The sequence below is a fragment of the Hirundo rustica genome, chromosome 9 (assembly GCF_015227805.2).
Source record: "Hirundo rustica isolate bHirRus1 chromosome 9, bHirRus1.pri.v3, whole genome shotgun sequence".
In the NCBI taxonomy this organism is placed as follows: Eukaryota; Metazoa; Chordata; class Aves; order Passeriformes; family Hirundinidae; genus Hirundo; species Hirundo rustica.
Genome location: NC_053458.1, coordinates 12,248,183 through 12,265,490, shown reverse-complemented (window position 1 = coordinate 12,265,490; position 17,308 = coordinate 12,248,183). Strand labels below are relative to the sequence as shown.

The window sequence follows — 17,308 nt, the reverse complement described above, 5'->3', positions numbered from 1 at the left end:
GTACCCAAAAGGTGGTTTCATTTCTCTGAGTGGGGTCCCAGGAGATTTGTGGTTTGGATTATACTGTAATATGCCTCTGATACAGCATGTAAATGATGAAGAACAGAACCACTCCTGTCCCAATGGGTCATCTGTCTCAGGGCACGTTGCTTTAAACACATTCTTGGGCTGTAAATCTGTAGTAATAATGAAGCATAGGGAGCTCAAGTGTTTATCAGGAGTACAAATTATCTTCTCCTCTGATTGCCTAACCAGAAACACTGCTTCTGAAGGTGTTTGCTTATTAATACTAAGGTTCTATTAGAAGTTTTAAGTGCAAAGCGATGGCCTCATTGATCCCATCTAAAATTATTATTATTATTATTATTAGATTGGTGACTGTACATGAAAAGAAGTGGGTCAGAAACTCTTTAGATGGACTTAGCAAAGAAAGAGCATTTTAGACCTTTATAAAACAAGCTGCAAACTGAAGATAATTTCTACAACTTATTTCTTCCTCCTAATATTTGTAATCTTTAGAACCACAACCATTTTAAGCAAAACTTTGCAGTAGATTAGATCAAAGCATACAAGTATGGAGAAATTATTTGTAACATGTATTTAAACTTTTTAATAGAAACGTGAGTTTATCTCGAGCTTTAAGGGACAAACATTCACACACATGGCAACCCAAGACTGATTGAGGCAAAGACAAATATAAACCCCAGAGATAAAAGGTATGAAAATGGGAGGGGGGGCAAAAAAGAGAATAAAAACAAGCCTTAGAAAAGCTTTCTTTTCTATTATAATACACTCTTACAATAATAATCTCTCTGTAGTAAGTGTGTAGAATGGAAATGACTGTTTGCCGCCAAGGTGATGGCAGCAGTTTTGATTAGTGTATAGTCAGTCAATAACAAACTCCTTCCCATTGTGGAGGATTTCAACATGGCTTTCCCTTCCTCCGGCATCATAGCTTTTTGAGTGGGAGAAGACTTATGTTAGGACTTTATCCTGCACCCCTGGTGTTTTTGGAAACTTCATTTTTTAAACTCTATGGACACAGCATAAATCCTCCTACTTGTACCTTTTTTGAGGTTCAGCTATATATTAGTTATCCATTTGGGTGTAGAAATGATGTCTGGAAGGGTTGGCCAAGGGCTATTAACACTGTAGTTATGAAAGTCTATGAGACATTAAAAGGAAAATTTGGAAAAGAATCACTCCTATTCCAAGTGCAGCTATAGCCAACCCTTCTAACATACCTTCTCCCACAACGTTCTCCCATCAAATCTGTTCAGCTGAGCTTTGTGCAGCAAGTTCAAAGTCACCCATGAAAACATGATTTGTACCTTTACAGTATCGACAGAGTCATGCAGACTTGACTGTTGTACCTACTGTCGCTGCCACAATAAATTGGCACACCTCTGTGAGGAACCGGGACTCAGAAGTGTGACGTGTTGTAACATTAATAGGTGCAATTTGCCATTTGACAGTATAAATCTATCAGTATCATTTGTTGAGATCACCTCTGTAATAAAAAATACAGACTTGCTCTTTGAGGTTGGAACACTTCCAAAATTGAACATCATCCAGATATAATCCTCTCTGTGGCTTTTATCCAAACATCCCAGTGCTGTGCAGTGAGGAGGTAGCTCCTAAACCTTATTCCTTGTTTTACTCCTCTAATGAGTGTTTTTAGTACTTTGAAGGTGTCTGGCTTGGCTTCAAGTTCCATTTTCTTGAAACAATTGGTAATTGTAGTGTTTACAACACAAAAATGGCTGATACATGAACCCTGCAATTTTCTGAGCATTCTTGTGCACTCAACTTGGAACGTACAAGCCAAGAATAATTCTCGGGAGTGGTGTCCCCAGAAAATCCAAGCCCTTTTTAATAAATGTAATGAATAATCAACTGTAAAGAAAAAATATTCTAAGAACTTGAGTGATTGATTAACCATAGTGTTTTGAACTTCTCTTGTATAAATGAATGGGTAAATGAATAAAATATACAGATTGCAGTTGCAAAATATAAAAAAGTGACATATGAGTGATGAAAGCAGGCTAACAGTAGAGTAGTGCTTTTCATTAAGAAACTGCCTGCATATTCATTAGAGCTAGTCGATTACTTAAAAAATACATTCATCAGATAATTTATTTGATGAATTTTACCATTATTTGTCAAATAATTTATTCAACCAAAAAAGGTAAAATTAATGGACTAGTGCATTTATCAAATCTTAATGGACAGCTCTAATACTTATTCAGTTCTGTACATTTAGGTTGATTCAGGATTAGTAATACTGCTGCAATCAATGCAGCAAAATTTCCTGGCAAATCCATTACTCTACTGTTTTCTCACATACTCACGAATTTTATGTATTTAATCTAGGCTATTCAAATGGAACATCTTTCATTAAAAATATATATATATTCAAAGAATCTAAGATATTCCATTTTCCCAAGCTTCAAAAGGACATGGTCTGATGGACCATTTTAAAATATTTTTTTTAATAATTAAAAATTATATATATATAAAAGCAGCCCCTCTGAGGTCAGTCACATCACACTGATGTCATCAAGTCCACTGCCTCTTTGGGCTTCCTCACTTTATTATCCCTGCTCTTCAGTGAAACATTGCACGTTCAGTATTCCTTACATTTCTTGATATTCTAAGAATTATTATCGAAAACGTTGCTTGACCTCTGTCTTCCACCACAACAAAACATAAAACAATCTCACATTTTTCAGTGAATATTTGTGCTCTGAAAAATTCTATGGGATTTTTTTGTGATAAATGCTTAGTTATGTTTCTTAGATAGATGTGAAAGATACACTCTACATTTACTTTATGTTTTTCAGAAAATAGCCATTTTAAACATTTTTTTATACCTACTGTTATTTCTCAGTCTGCCTTTTTAGTGGAAATAAATTCCTACAGGGACTATCAGTGCCTTTATTATTCCTTTTTAAAGAGTAATAGTCCCCTTTTCATTAGCCCTTCTGTGGCTTCAGTTAAAGGTGTCTCCATGGCATTTCTTATGCCATTGTGGATAAAGTGGAGAGAATTAATTATATAGTGGCATTTAAGACCGAGTCTACAACTTTGCTTGAAACAGCTGAGTTCAAACCACAGTGCTGTTCAGCAGCAATACCTACTGTGCTAAATAATAACTGAGTCAGAAAATACTAGCTGTGTTCAGTGGACAGGATCAGCTTAAATCTCCAAGACAGAGCTTCCATACTGCCAAACCCAATGGATGCAATTTCTCAGCAAGACCAGAGTTTTCACATGAATCAAGGTTTTATCTTCCTTCTCTCTGCCATTAAAGCCCCAATTTTATGGTCCCTGGAAATACTTAGAAAAAAGAGGGTGCATCCATTAGTCATATTAGAGTAATGTAATTGGAAAAATTACTTGATCCTGTGTATCCTTGCATAGTAACAAATTCATCACATAAGGCTGAAGGGTCCTTGAAGGATGTTTCAAACAAAAACTTTTGTTTTTTAAAAAAAAAACTTAGTAGTTCTGTAAGAAAGAGTACATGAAGTTCTCCCTTGCAGTCACTGAAAGGACACTAGACTTGAAACTCAAGCATATCCTCTGTCACCCAGAGTGAACCAAGCAGACACAGCAGGGGAGGGAGCACAGGTGGATGTCAAGGGGAAGGAGAAGAGCACCTGCATGTGCCAGCTGGCTGCAGATTTCCTGAGATGGCTCACAGCTCAGTGCAAATTGATGTCTCACACATCCTCCTTCAGTTCTAGAAAGATGTACTGTGCCCACTCTTTTAATGGATCCATGTATAATCAGCTTTTGTGGATATTTTTTTTCAGGAAAGCCACACAACTGACTGAAATAGGTTGGCTTTGTTGTTTTTTATTTTTAGGGTTTTTTAATTGTTTAATATCTTCTTGGTGGTTCTGTACTTTCCCTTGTTTATAAGCACAATTACTATAAACTCATACATTTACCCTAAATTGTTCATTGAAAAGACCCTGTAGATTTGCTTTGGATAGTTAACATAGAAAGATGATGTCTTTTGGACTTTCTTAGCAATTACATAATTACTTCATCTGCATGACATATTTTCTCACTTGAATCAGATTTTCTTCTACTATTCTACTGCCTCTTTGATTCATCCCTGACAGGCATTTAGAGAGGTGAATTTAAATTCACAATAGTACTGCTTGGAAATCTCACTTGGACACTGAAAGTTTTTGTGGTTTTGCATAAATCACACCATAGGATTTTGTGACCACATCCACAGCAGAATCATGGATATGTCTGAAAAAGCAAAAGGCCAAATCTTCAAGAGGACTTGGCAAATTGTAGAAGGCATGGATAGCTTTCTGCCAAATATTAGCACCTCCAAAAGGGAAAATACAGCTTGTTTTCAGATTTCACATTTCAGTCATGCTCCTGGTGCTTTCTCCTTTCTACTAGCTCATCCAGTCACTGAAGCTAGTTGTACTAAAAGATGATATACAACTATTTCACTCCTCTTTGACATGTAAAGCATCTTCCGCAGGGCTCCTGCATAAGGCTCCAGGTGCAGCCGAAGAAAGGTTTCAATGTATGCAAGGAAACCATAGAACTGGAGCAGTGTGTAGCCTGAACTTTTTGATGCACCTTGAATCAGTTCAACAAACAGCTTGATTTATGTCACTCCCAACTCACAAGACAATACATCTCAAAAGCTTCTTGGAAAAGAAGAGTAAACGTAGGAATTATTTACACTGTGAGAAAAAATAGGTCTCAGTCCTACCACTGGATCTAACTGGGATAACATTTATGGCTGAGCTCAGATACAGCTCTGTTGGTTCACCCCTCCTGACCGTAACTAATGTCTTTAGCTTTGCGATTCAGTAAGAAATAATCTTGAATCCACAAGTCTGCAAAGTTGTTTATCCTGATGAAATTTATTTATTTATTTATTTATTTATTTATTTATTTACATCTTCTTTTAAATGTTTTAAAAATATAAAGGAAACACTTAATTGAGTCTAAATCTATAGCTTGAAGTATGTAACAGAAAACTTTGAAGTACCCATAAATTAAAAGCAATCCTATGTGAATTTTTTTTTTCCCCCCTGAGTCAGGATTTGTAATAAACTCATTTGGTTATGTTTTAACTTTTAAAACAAGTGAAATCATTAAAATCTTAGAAGCATAAAATTCTATCCCTGAATAATTGAAAATATTTCCAAAAAATACAGCCTAAAGGGGGTTCATTAATGTTTTTGTTCCATTTCTTACTCCCAGATAAGACGGCTGTTGTATACTTAAAGCATTCAAGAAGATATATTCACTGGGGACATGGTAATGAGATAAATCAGTCAGGAGACAAACCCTGACTGTTTGACTGCCAGCTTGTGTCCAATTTTATGCAATTAATATAGCATACATTTTCATTTTGAAGCTTAAACTGTGGTATTGTTAATAGCTTAATTCCGTTCTCCCCTGACTGAAATAACGATGACCCACTGAATGTTGTGGTTTTACTCAGCCATTAACCATCCAGCCAGAAAGATAGAAATGTATTGCTCTCTGTGACAGAACTCAGACCATCACAAGCTCATTAATTCAAACGCTCATAATGAGGGTCATTGTACAGACTGATACAGATACAGCTGCTCTGAACTTCAGACATTTTTTAAAAGAGCTAAATTCAATATGATATATGTAAAAAATTCAAGTATATGCCTAAGAGAGCAGCAGGAGAAATTTTCTCATTCTTTTTTTGTGAGATCTGACATCAGCATATAGATGGTTTCATCAATTATTGAGACAGAGACTAAGAAAGGAAAAGGGAATGATTTGGGGGTTTCATTTTTGAAGTTTGAATGTAAAGTGCTCAGACTGAATCAGAACTAGTATGTCTGAGTCTTTAGAATTAGGTGCCTCTTTCTTACACCTTCTCTTCTTTGTAAAACTAGAGAGCCTTTAAAGGCTGGTATTTGAAATGTTTAATAACTTTTGAAAGGCTGGGGTGTATCGTTTACACAAAGATATCCTACATGAAATTCCAAATTCCTTTTTCATTCTATAAATAATGTGTATTGGAAATAGTCTCAAAACCTCAGTGTCATATTAAACAATTACAGCAGTGTTTAAAAAACAAAACTGACTTTAGACAATCCTGGATGAGGAATTGGGGGGTGAGGGAAATCCAGGTCTTTCTGCTCCAGTGAATGTTTAATTATTTATATGGCATGGAATAGATCCAGCAGTAGCAGTGAATAACTATACAGAGCGTGGAGAAACCAAGGGTCATAGCCTAGTCTGAATATTAAGTAAAACAGAAAATTGTGCCCCATGTCGCCAACATCCTGTATAAATGTGCTGTCCACAGGGATTTTCATTGTTCAGGAGTGTCCTTTCTGGTTTTATTCAGAAAAGCTATCCTAGTCAGGAAGTGTTTCCCGGTGAAGACACAGTCTGAAACAGTAAATATCTTTTAGTGCTAATGAACTGACATTTTTCAAGAAAAAATGTATTGGACTAAATTTTTTTGAATGCCCTGTCCTGATCAATTTAATTTCACCAGAAGTCCAAGTGCTAACTGAGCTACCTCCATGAAAGGCAGACCATTCCTCTCTGAGCTTTCAAGTGCTCTTTGTCTTGCTTTAAAAAAGGAAGGACGGTAGAAGGAAAAAAGATGTCTTAGTTGTCAAATTTGACAGCTTTCAGCTACCTTGATTGGGCAGAATTATGATAGATCACTTCACTCAGTGTCTTACAATTTAATTGTAATTAATTATGAAAGAAATTACAGCTCTTCAACATGAGTGCAAATATTTTTATTTGCAAGTTATATTAAATTTTGTGTAGCTCATCCTATTCAGTGTTCAACTAACAAAGAACTATCATTCTGTATCTACACACATAGAGTTTCATGCATTGTGAAGCACTAACATCATATTTACTTGAGGACAGAACACTACGTTACTCTTCCAGTATGTAAAATACGTACATTTAAGAGTGGAATTAAGGACCTATTTTAAATATAGCTGTTGCTAGGCAATGTGCTATTAGCAAAACTCCAGCAGCCTGGAACATTTCATATTTTAGGACCTACATGCTCATTTTTATATTATTGCTTGGTTTCCAAAATACTAGCAATCAACAGAGAAGTTGGTAATTTGTGTAGACAATAGATGAGATCGCTCCTCAGTGCTCTCTACTGGGCAGTCCCAAACCTGACAGGAGTAGCAGCCAGAGCAACAGCATTTTTCTCTGTCCATGCCCAGCTTTCTTTTCTTGCAGAAGCACCTGTTCAGGTAGCCATGGTGGTAGGGAGACAGGGGGGGATGCTAATCCGCAAGCAGATTTCAGAGCTACCCTAGATGTAGGTGAGGTAGGTTAACTCCACACACTGCTTTTCCCATCCTATTCTAAAATACATGTGATTGATTGAACAGAGCTCCCCAGGCTAGTGCCTTTGGCAAAGCTCCCTTATTGTTGACAAGATGATTAGGAAAGCACCAGGAAATTTCTTTGAATTCTAAATTGCTTTATCTCTCATTCAAGAGGAAATTATCCAGATCAGTGCTGTGGGTCACATCTGATCCTAGGACTTGTACCACTCCAGATTGCTCTGAACTCTTCCTTGTGTGCCTGCTGGACCTAACCCACCAACATCACGGCTCTGAATGTGGGAACTGTATCATGGAGTTAAACAGCTGCAGGAAAATTTCACTGTCCCGCTCTTTACCACAGTATGCATCCATGACACCTCTAAGTGCTAATCTGCAGAGAGAAACCTGCAGCAGAGTCCATTAACATCTCTGAATGTCTCGGGCCTGCCATTCTCTGTGGTGCGTACTGATAAAGCCTTGACAGTGTTGGTGCAATGGGAGTTTCACTATTTAACTGGCATTCTGCATATTGGCTTAATGGGGCCAGAAGTCACGCCAAAACCCTAAATCCTTCTGATCCTTTTCATATGTGATGTCCCAGGGAGAGATATGCCAAACACTTACCATCTTTCCTTTAAACTCCATCTCAGGTGTACAACCCAGCTCATGCAGGTTTGTGTCTCCTTAGAGATTACCCAGGGTTATACAGCTACATAAATGTAGCTGCCCATATCTACAGAATCCTGATTTCATGGCATCCTAATAATTGCTCTTGTTCGATGTCTATTTCATACAAATATATTTTAAGCTTTTCATTTGTTCATAAATGTACCACAACATTTTTAGAATTTAAGAAGGCTAAAAATACTTTAACAAATATCTTTAGGGAGACTTGATTCCCTGAAGATGCTGTGAGTGGAAGCTTTTTCTGTCTCAGTCCTTGACTTTGATTAACAACTTAAAAAAAAAAAAAAAAAAAAAAAAGGAAAAATTAATTATTAAAATTAGTCCTGTAGTGCACCTGAGCAATGATGAGTGAAACATGATTCCCACTGAATTGCAGAGGAGGCAGAGCTGAGGATGCTCAGTACTTCAGAGAATTGTCCTGGTAGGGAGAAAGTCTGAGGTTTCCTTTGTAAAATGGTAAGGACTGAGTGCACTGTTTGCCCAATAGCAGTCTCGGGTGGTTTGTTAAATAAATAAAATACAAAAAAATTATTCAGTTCAGGGCTTGGAATCGATGCAATTCCCCTCTAGTCTATTAGACTTGCTGAGAAGCCCCTCTCAGGACACGCAGCAGTTTCTCTGACTGCTCAGCCATGTAATAGCACTGAAAACAAAGGCACCAGAACTTGCCATGTCACACTGTAACATCGTTATTCACCTGATAAAACTGTGGCCATGCCACAACATCTCACGCTCGGGGTTTGCCCCAAGCTGCAGACTAACGTGCTCATTATTCAGGTGGCTCGTCCCCAGGCTGACCCTTCCCAGCCCCGTGCAGAGCCTGTCCTGAGCTCGGTTTCACAGCTGCCTGCACATCCTGCTCTGCTCCAGCTTGCTCCCTCTCCGGAGACAGCAGCCCTCATGTTTGCCATTTCCTTCTCATTCACCTTGCCTGTCACCTTAAGGCAGTCTTAATTATAATGTCATCAAAGGTTTATTCAACAAGGTCTTAACACTGTGGTTTAATTACAAAAACAAAAACACGTGATTGCAACCAAAGTATAAAACAGTATTTGGCTATAAGGAGCAATTGAAACTTTTTAGATGTTTCAGTGTCTCTCATCCTCTGTCACGGAAGGAAAATTAGGGGATCCAGGATTTCTTACATACGTCTATATTCTAGATTACTTTTACAGCCTACTGCCTCAATTTGAAACTCAGTTTTGGATACAAGTTCAAATGTCTTAAGTGCTTGTATCTTTGGCCAGGCATTTTGAGTGCTTTGACTTTTCATTCCATTTGTTAGAACACATATAGCTCTTTGGGGATATCAGTTCTATTTCCCCTTTAGTCCTAATTAGTCCAATTTACTAGTGTTCATACTCAGTCCTGCCATTTAGTATGAACTTTTTACTTTACATTTCCCAGAAATAGTTGAGGCCATTGGTATGTCCGTAGCAAAGAACATGCAGAGTTATCAGATTGAAGCAGGATGCATTAAGTTTAGGATACCTTCTGGGATATCTTTTGGATTACCAGTTTTCTCCCAAGGCCACACTTGACACATTGTTTACATTAGCCAGGTTTTTTCTCCTGGATTTACCCAGGAGTTCGTGCTACTGTTTTCCCTCGAGTTTTGCTTTATTTCTGTGTCACAAGATAGTTACTACAACTTTCATGTTATCCATTTCTTCCCCCCTCAAAGGACAAAATGCAGTTCCAGAGGTTTCTGACTTAGGTTGAGGCATTGTGTAAAGCCAGTCTATGCGCTTTCACTTTGCTAGAGAATTTTTTTTTTTATTAATGGAGTGCTTAAATTGGGGCAAAGGCCGACTTAAGACTTTAATAAATCTTGGAAATGACCGGGTGTTTCAGAAGTTAAGTTCACCCTCATTACCCTGTAACATTACCTCCTGTGAGGCTACCTGAGACATATTGTACAATAATTTTGTTCTGGCAGCTGACTCCAAGAGGCTGGTGTTAACCTCTCCTGTTCCCCTGATACATACAGATTATTCCCATTAGAATGGCTTGGTGAATGAAAAGATCATAGTTAATGGGTATTACTCTAATGCAGAAGGCCAAATCCTATTATCCTGTGAAACGGACAGTGCAAATAGTATTTGTGTAAAGGAGCCCCACTGGGACGAGGAGAAATGGAGCCTGCTGCCCACCCCATCCTTGTTCAGCAAAACCTTGCTGGTTCTGCAGCTGTGTCTGTGAGTAAGGGGGGTTGGCCCATAGAGCTTCTCACAGAACCTAATTCTGGCAGTTTCTAAAGAAGCAACAGAGTGTTCTCCATGCTTACGGTACTTTGATCACATTTCCCGCTACCTTTTTCAAATTAATAGTACATTAGGTGGGTTATGCAGATTACAGTGTATGCGTGGAGTTATTTGATATATTATACACCAACAAATATAAGATAAAAAGTAGTTCTGCATATAATTATCCACAACTGCTGACTGACTCATAATTAACTTTGAAAAATTGCTGGTTTATGAGGTATCATAGATTACAATTTTAAATATAAGGAGCTTCAGAATAGCTCTCGGTACTATCAGCACTAGTACAAGGTATTCAATGAAGGATTAATTCCCTAAACTGCTCATCAGCTCTATCTCTTATCAAATTGTAAATATATTATGCTGCATTAAACTGTGATCATGCAGCTAGTTAAAGCAGAGCCTGCTTTAATATCAGATCCTCCCCCCTCAACACAGCAAAAATGTTCTAAGGACATATGAGTATAAACTAATGAAAGTGACCCCTTTTCAAGTGGTGCTGTGCTCCAACAGCTTTTTGGTTTTATTTCAGAGGCTTTACTTTTTAGGTTGGGTTGGGTTTTGGGTTCAGTTTGGTTTTTTAAAGAAAAAGAAGCAGGGAAAAAAACCATACAGTCTTTCTGGAGAAACAACTTGGGGAAGGCATTAATATTATCCATTCCATCTGGAAGCCCACAGGAAACTGACCAAGGGATTGCAACCAAGAATTTACAAATAGTACCTGAATGACACACAATTAAAATTTGGTTCATTTACTAACATTTTAAATATATTCTGATGTTAAATGCTGCAAAGTAAGAAGGCAACCATCCACATGTTTAAAGGAATGCAATATAAATTTAACTGAAAGATCAGTGAAGCCTAGCCAAGCGAAGAGAGGATCAGAACCATAACTGAGCATCATTTGCAAAATTGCTTGTTTTAGTCGCTTTTCTTTGTTTCAAACTTGAATCAAGTAATGCCATTGTACAAAAATCAAGGAAAAGATACCAAAACTATTAATCTATATTTAAAGAAAAGGAATATATGCAGCCAGATGCCTTTCAACAAAAGCTAGCTTTTAAAAAATTATTTATGTAAGCATCTAAGATTTTTTGTGTCACTTGAAAGTTTTCACACCGCAAAAACCTCAAAATATGATGCTATTGATGTTATTCATCAACAAAAGACACACAAATTTCAAGATCAATATGATACAGTACAATAGGAAACCCATAGGGTTTATCAGTTCCGTTGGAAGTGGAAGGGAAGGAAGGGAAGGACAGGGAGGGAAGGAAGGGAAGGGAAGGGAATGGAAGGGAAGGGAAGGGAAGGGAAGGGAAGGGAAGGGAAGGGAAGGGGGAAGGGAAGGGAAGGGAAGGGAAGGGAAGGGAAGGGAAGGGAAGGAGAAAAAGAAAGACGAAAAAAAAAAACTCTCCCCTTCTCTTTCCCTTCCCTTTCCCTTTCTCTTTTCCCTCTCCTTTCCCTTCTCTTTCCCTTTCTCTTTTCCCTTCTCTTTCCCTTTTCCCTTCTCTTTCCCTTCCTTCATCTCTACTTAGGAAAAATAATATCAGCAGGAAATCAAGGAGATTTACCAATAAAATCAATAAATATTTGCAGACTGTTGGTAGTGATACTGCTGAGATAAAGTAAGGTTACATCCCTGTTTGATCAATGTTTATTTCAGGGCTCATATTTTTTTAATAGAAGTGAATCAGGGTAGGGGGTTTTTTTCCCTCCTGGCATGTAGCTCTGTAGATTTCAGATACACAGAAATTTTATCTGACTTGTTTCATTTAAATGCTTAACAGTTATTGGCATTCAAAAGTATCCTGATTTGAACTAAAAGGTTTTTTCTTCACTGCCCTCAGGTTAATTTGTTGGCTTTTGGAGTGATTATTTATAAAGTATTTCGACACACTGCAATGTTAAAGCCAGAAGTCAGTTGTTATGAAAATATAAGGTAAGTTTGCCACTCAGTACAAATTCTGCCTTCTGTAGGTTTAAATACAGACAGAGATGACAATGAGTATTTAACAGTTTGATATCCTGAGATTTGTAGAAAAAGATTTTTTTTTTCTGTTATTAGGTATATTTGGATGTAAGTTTTGCAAAGATTATTCCCACTGAGCAACACCTTGTATGAGGGTATGTGTGAAAGTTGCACAAAGAAAAAAGGTGGCCCATATCAACCAGAGGGTAAAGGCTGATGGCAAAGTTAAAGCCTCTATGCAAGGCAAAACAGAATCCAAAACTATGCCTGAAATGGGACCAAAATATTTGCCTTGAAGTATCAAGTGATAAGAGATTGGAGCCATTCATATTACTTGGGAGAAGTCTGCAGTGGGACATTATGCTTCTGTGGCACTGGGGGGATGGAGCAGGTTCTTTACTTTGCATGCTGCTATGATTTTTCCATCAACTCACTCTCTTTAAAACTGATTTATAGGGACCTTGAAAATCGTTTGTGCAGGAAAAGCTGAAGTGTACTACAGGGAACATTGAAAACAACTTACTGTTTGTGTTGCTTAGGAACACTCCTGCAGTTTCAACGCATTGCACTAGATTTATAGTTAGGATTTAGCAATTGTTTGATTGATTACTTTCTCTTATTCCTCACCTTTCACAGCTTCTTGTGGTGACCTGTTCCTAATGAAGTTGAAAATTATTCATTTTCAGGGGAACAGTGCTAAAAGTGTCTGCTGTTCAAAGGAAGTCCCGCAATGACTGAGCTGAGAATGAATAAGAAAGTAATCACTGGCTTCATTTCCAAGACAACATGCTGTAATTTGCTCAAGTCTGTGAACAGCATTCTACAGCATCTTGGAAAAAAAAAAAATCATAGCCAATCAGTTCCTACAATTTTAAGGCATCAATATGCTGACCCAGGAACTATTTGAGAGTACTTGTGTTCTAAAAACAATCTTTTTTTTTTCTTTTTAAGAGACAGAAATTTAAAAAGGGTCTGGTTTTACAACTTGCACCGTCCTCTGCAGTGAACCTGAGAGGCAGCCTGGGAATCCTTTGATGTCATGCACATGCACTGACCTAAGAGCATACTGAACATTTTTCTGGGTTATTTTTTTGAGGAAGATAAGGGGGAGGAGGAAAAGTGGGGGAATGCTTCATAACAGACATATGTTTTTCCTTGGGGAATTACACTAACAGTAGATTTAAATCAAATCATATGGTGCTGCAGTACACCAGAGAAAACATATCTGAAGATTAAAGAAGCCAGTGTTTTAAGGCCCTCCAGTTTTACTCCTTTGCTCTTCCAAAGTGATTATGTGATTTTGTTCATGCTACAGTGCTACAGCACACCCTGAAGAGCAGCCCCTGTACTTGCACTTCTCAGGCCTTTGCAGCTGTGAAAAAATTTCCAAGGCAGCATTCACCACTTAAATTGGAGGAAGAGGCGAGTAGCACGTGCCTGTGTGTTGTTCACAATGTTTTCTTCCTGTCTAGATCCTGTGCCCGAGGTGCCCTTGCTCTCCTGTTCCTCCTTGGGGCTACCTGGATTTTCGGGGTCCTCCATGTGGTCCAGGGATCTGTGGTTACTGCCTATCTTTTTACAATCTTCAATGCATTCCAGGGGATGTTCATCTTCATATTTCTTTGTGTATTGTCTAGGAAGGTAAGTGCCCTACTCCTGGTGGGAAGTGACTCAGTCTCATGTTCCCGGCACTGTCCAGATGCCCTGAAATTGATCTGCTGCCTTCAGTGAGGCAGAACCTCTGTCCAGCCTTTATGTTCTCACATATTTTCTCCAGTTTTAAAACTGAAGTATGAAACATGGGAAAATGGGACTTTTTAACTGTAAAACTGGTTATATTGTCATTAACCTGATGAAACAATACAATGTGTGCAATAAAACTTCCTTCCAGTCTTTTCAATTAGAAGCAAGATTCACCCACAGTACCCTGGGATAATACTTCCTTCAGTGTTCTGTCCTAAAGTAAAAGTTAGCCCCACCTTAAACTATCTAGTGACAGTAGCAGTACAAAATGAGTTCAAAGACATATAGAATTCTTAACAAATCTGTTTCATAATTGAATTCAATGTTTTTATTTCAGATTCAGGAGGAGTATTATAGATTGTTCAAAAATGTTCCTTGCTGTTTTGGCTGCTTGAGATAAAAGGAAGGAAAACACTCAAAAGCATCACAGCAGAAGAAAGAAGCAACCTACATGGTATTGTAATGGATATCACTGCAAAATATGGTATTGTGAAAGCATGAAATGACCCAGTGAGCAGGCATATCTCTTAACTAAATTGCTGGTTTTGTACATACATGTGCATTCATTCAGAACATCTGTATTATTCTGTATACTAACAGTATACAAAAGAAACTGGATCATTGCAAAACAAATATTAATAAACACAAGAGAAAGAAGCAATTTCTAAAGAACCTCAAGACTTCATGGCAGAGGTTTTGTTTCTAATATTAAAAATATCTGCAGTTCTTGGAAGTGAGATACCAAAAACCAACTGGCACAGCAGATTTTATGAAGTGCTTTGCTAGTGGAAACATGTTCACCATCCTTTTGTAGTAATGAACTTCATACATTAAGTTGTATGTGACCGTCTGCAGGGAATGGGTTCCATTAAAGAGTCAATAGATAAAGATCTGCTTCAGCCCAGACTTTTAAAAACATTTCTTTTAATTTAAAGTAGATTAAAAAAGGAATTTGTTTAATATTATTCTCTTATCACTCTGAAATATATATTTGTATATTAATCAATCCTTTATTTTTATAACTTCTAAAGAACTGTTTAGATCTAAAGGGCTGAGGTCAGATCTGATACAAGAATGGTGGGATAGTCATTTTATAACTGAAAGATTATTTTGTGAATACTTTGAGAAAAATCTGGTTCTTGTTTTATTTAATTGCCAAAAAGACTGAGATCTGCTTAACTGGCACTATGATTTTGGAGGCTGTGGGAAGAAGATGCTTTCACAGGTTTGTTAATTCATAGAGATACTTGGAATCCAGATTTTGTAGGTTCAAATTAAAGTGGTAGAAATCACCCACGCAGAAGAACACAGATTTAAATTCAAGTTAATGTGGCTCTGTACTATGTAAAACTCCAATTACAGTAGTTTTCTCACAGCATATTTGAATTAAGCAGTTGTCTTCCTCTGAGGCTCCTGGGTTTGAAACAATCCTGCACTTAACCTTAGGAGTACGTATAGAACTACTAAAATCAAAGGGAGTATCAGGGTGCGAGTTTTGCAGATCAGAGCATAAAACACAATGCATCAACCATTCTACCTATGGCATCTGACTTATTTGAAAAGAATGCTTTAATTTCACCCTCTTAGCACTCAAATTATATGAACTGCTGAGCAATTCCACATTGCCTTCCTGTCCACATTGCCTTCTCAGGAAGTGTCTAGGATCTCAGACGAAGCCCAGTATTTTTGCCAGTGAGGCACTGTAAATATGTAGTTGTTAATAAATCCCACTGTTGTGTTGTCTGTTAAAATAAAGCACTAGTCTGAATTTTATTTATATTAAAGGAAATCTTTTTTTAGTAATGGTCAACTTTGTTTTTTATCTTTTTTTTTTTCTCTTTTACACAAGGTTTTCATTGTATGCACTGCAATGGTAGGCTTCATTAAGTATGTTCCATGCCTGTGTCAAGTTTTTTGAAAAAAGAGTAGTCTATTTTTCAAAAAAATACTAAAGAAATTTCCTGGTCCTTTGAATGTAAAATATGTGAATAAACTGGAGTGCTTTGCTTTCACATTTTGACATTTCCATTCATTTAAATAAATACAGTGGCAAAAATTCTCTTTGTTATATATCATTTGCCCTCAATTATTTGCTGTATTTCCTTTGCTGTTGTATATGTTCTTCTAAGGTTGGGAAATGCAGATACATATTACTTAAAAGAGTATTTTCAGGATATCTACCAGCTCATCATTTTTAATCTCCTGCAGAACTGTAACCTATAGTAAGCTGATCTGGACAAAGCATCTCTAGTAACTATATAATGACTTCAGCATGCTCAGGGAGATTGGAAAAAGTTCCTTGGAAAGAAAATATATCATAAATGTTTAGCTTACAATAGTCTTTGTAATGAAAGGACATCTTTTATAGGAAAACTGCTCTCCTGTCTCTGGGTCAGATCTTCATTGAAACTCTGTTTTCCTTACAAACAAAGATGATTTTTCATCTTTTAATACAGTACATAAAGAGCAGAAATTTTTTTTTTAGATTCCCCACCTCAGACCCTGAAAGATATTGCAATTGTCCTTCCTAATGCATGCAGATGTACTGACAAGAAATTAAATCCCTATTTGTCACAGCCCTTAGTTACATGAACCCCAACCCAGCAGAGAGAAAAGGACTGACATTGGACATAAATTGAAAAAAGAGGGGTTTCCACAAGATATGAGGAAAAACCTTTTTGCCATGAGGACAGTCAAGTGTTGGAAAGGATTGCCCAGAAATTTTGTATAGTTGTGTTAAAATCTTTAGAGGTTTTTAAAGCTGCAGAAAGTTCCCAGCAACTTGTTCTCAACCTGACCCTGCTGCGAGGAGGAAAGTGAATGAGATGACCCTCTGAGATCCCTTCCAGCCTGGATTGTTCTATTAGTCTATGGTGTCAGATCACAAAAATAATAATCAGGCATTAGTCACAATTTTGTTGTGAAAACTTGCACTCAAGTGCTATGCAAACTGTATTTCCAAAAGTAAATTCATGTAATCTATTTGTCAGATCAGCTAGCTGACTGGTTTGAAATCTAAGTGTTGTTCAACACTTTTTAAGATTACACACATTTTAGAGGCATGTGACATGTCCAGTGGTGCCAACAGGAAAAATAAAAAAATAAAAACAAATCCGTGATTGACCAGAGAGATAAAAAGTAAAATGTTAAGGTTTCACTCTGAAAGTAAATGCTTGATGAAGAATTTTTTTCCATTAAACCAAACAGAAATTTTTGTTCAGTGTTGCATTTCAAGGTGTGTTTCTGAACACAATAAAAAGGTAAAGACTCATCTATTCTGAAATAAATATTCCCTCAAA

At 37.2% G+C, this 17,308-nt stretch overlaps 1 protein-coding gene across 3 annotated transcripts in view; it reads left to right on the top strand.

Annotated features, from left to right (window-relative positions):
- Positions 1–16,060, top strand: part of ADGRL4 (adhesion G protein-coupled receptor L4) — a 73,822-nt gene extending 57,762 nt beyond the window's left edge. For 2 of the 3 annotated variants that reach the window (XM_040073192.2, XM_040073194.1), the window contains 3 exons: positions 12,145–12,236; positions 13,739–13,907; positions 14,347–16,060. In XM_040073192.2, coding sequence (XP_039929126.1) covers positions 12,145–12,236; positions 13,739–13,907; positions 14,347–14,409 — 324 coding nt within the window. In that variant the 3' untranslated portion in view covers positions 14,410–16,060. The remainder of the gene's footprint in view (positions 1–12,144; positions 12,237–13,738; positions 13,908–14,346) is intronic. The other variant, XM_040073193.2, reaches the window with a different exon arrangement.
- The last annotated feature ends 1,248 nt before the right edge of the window (positions 16,061–17,308 follow it).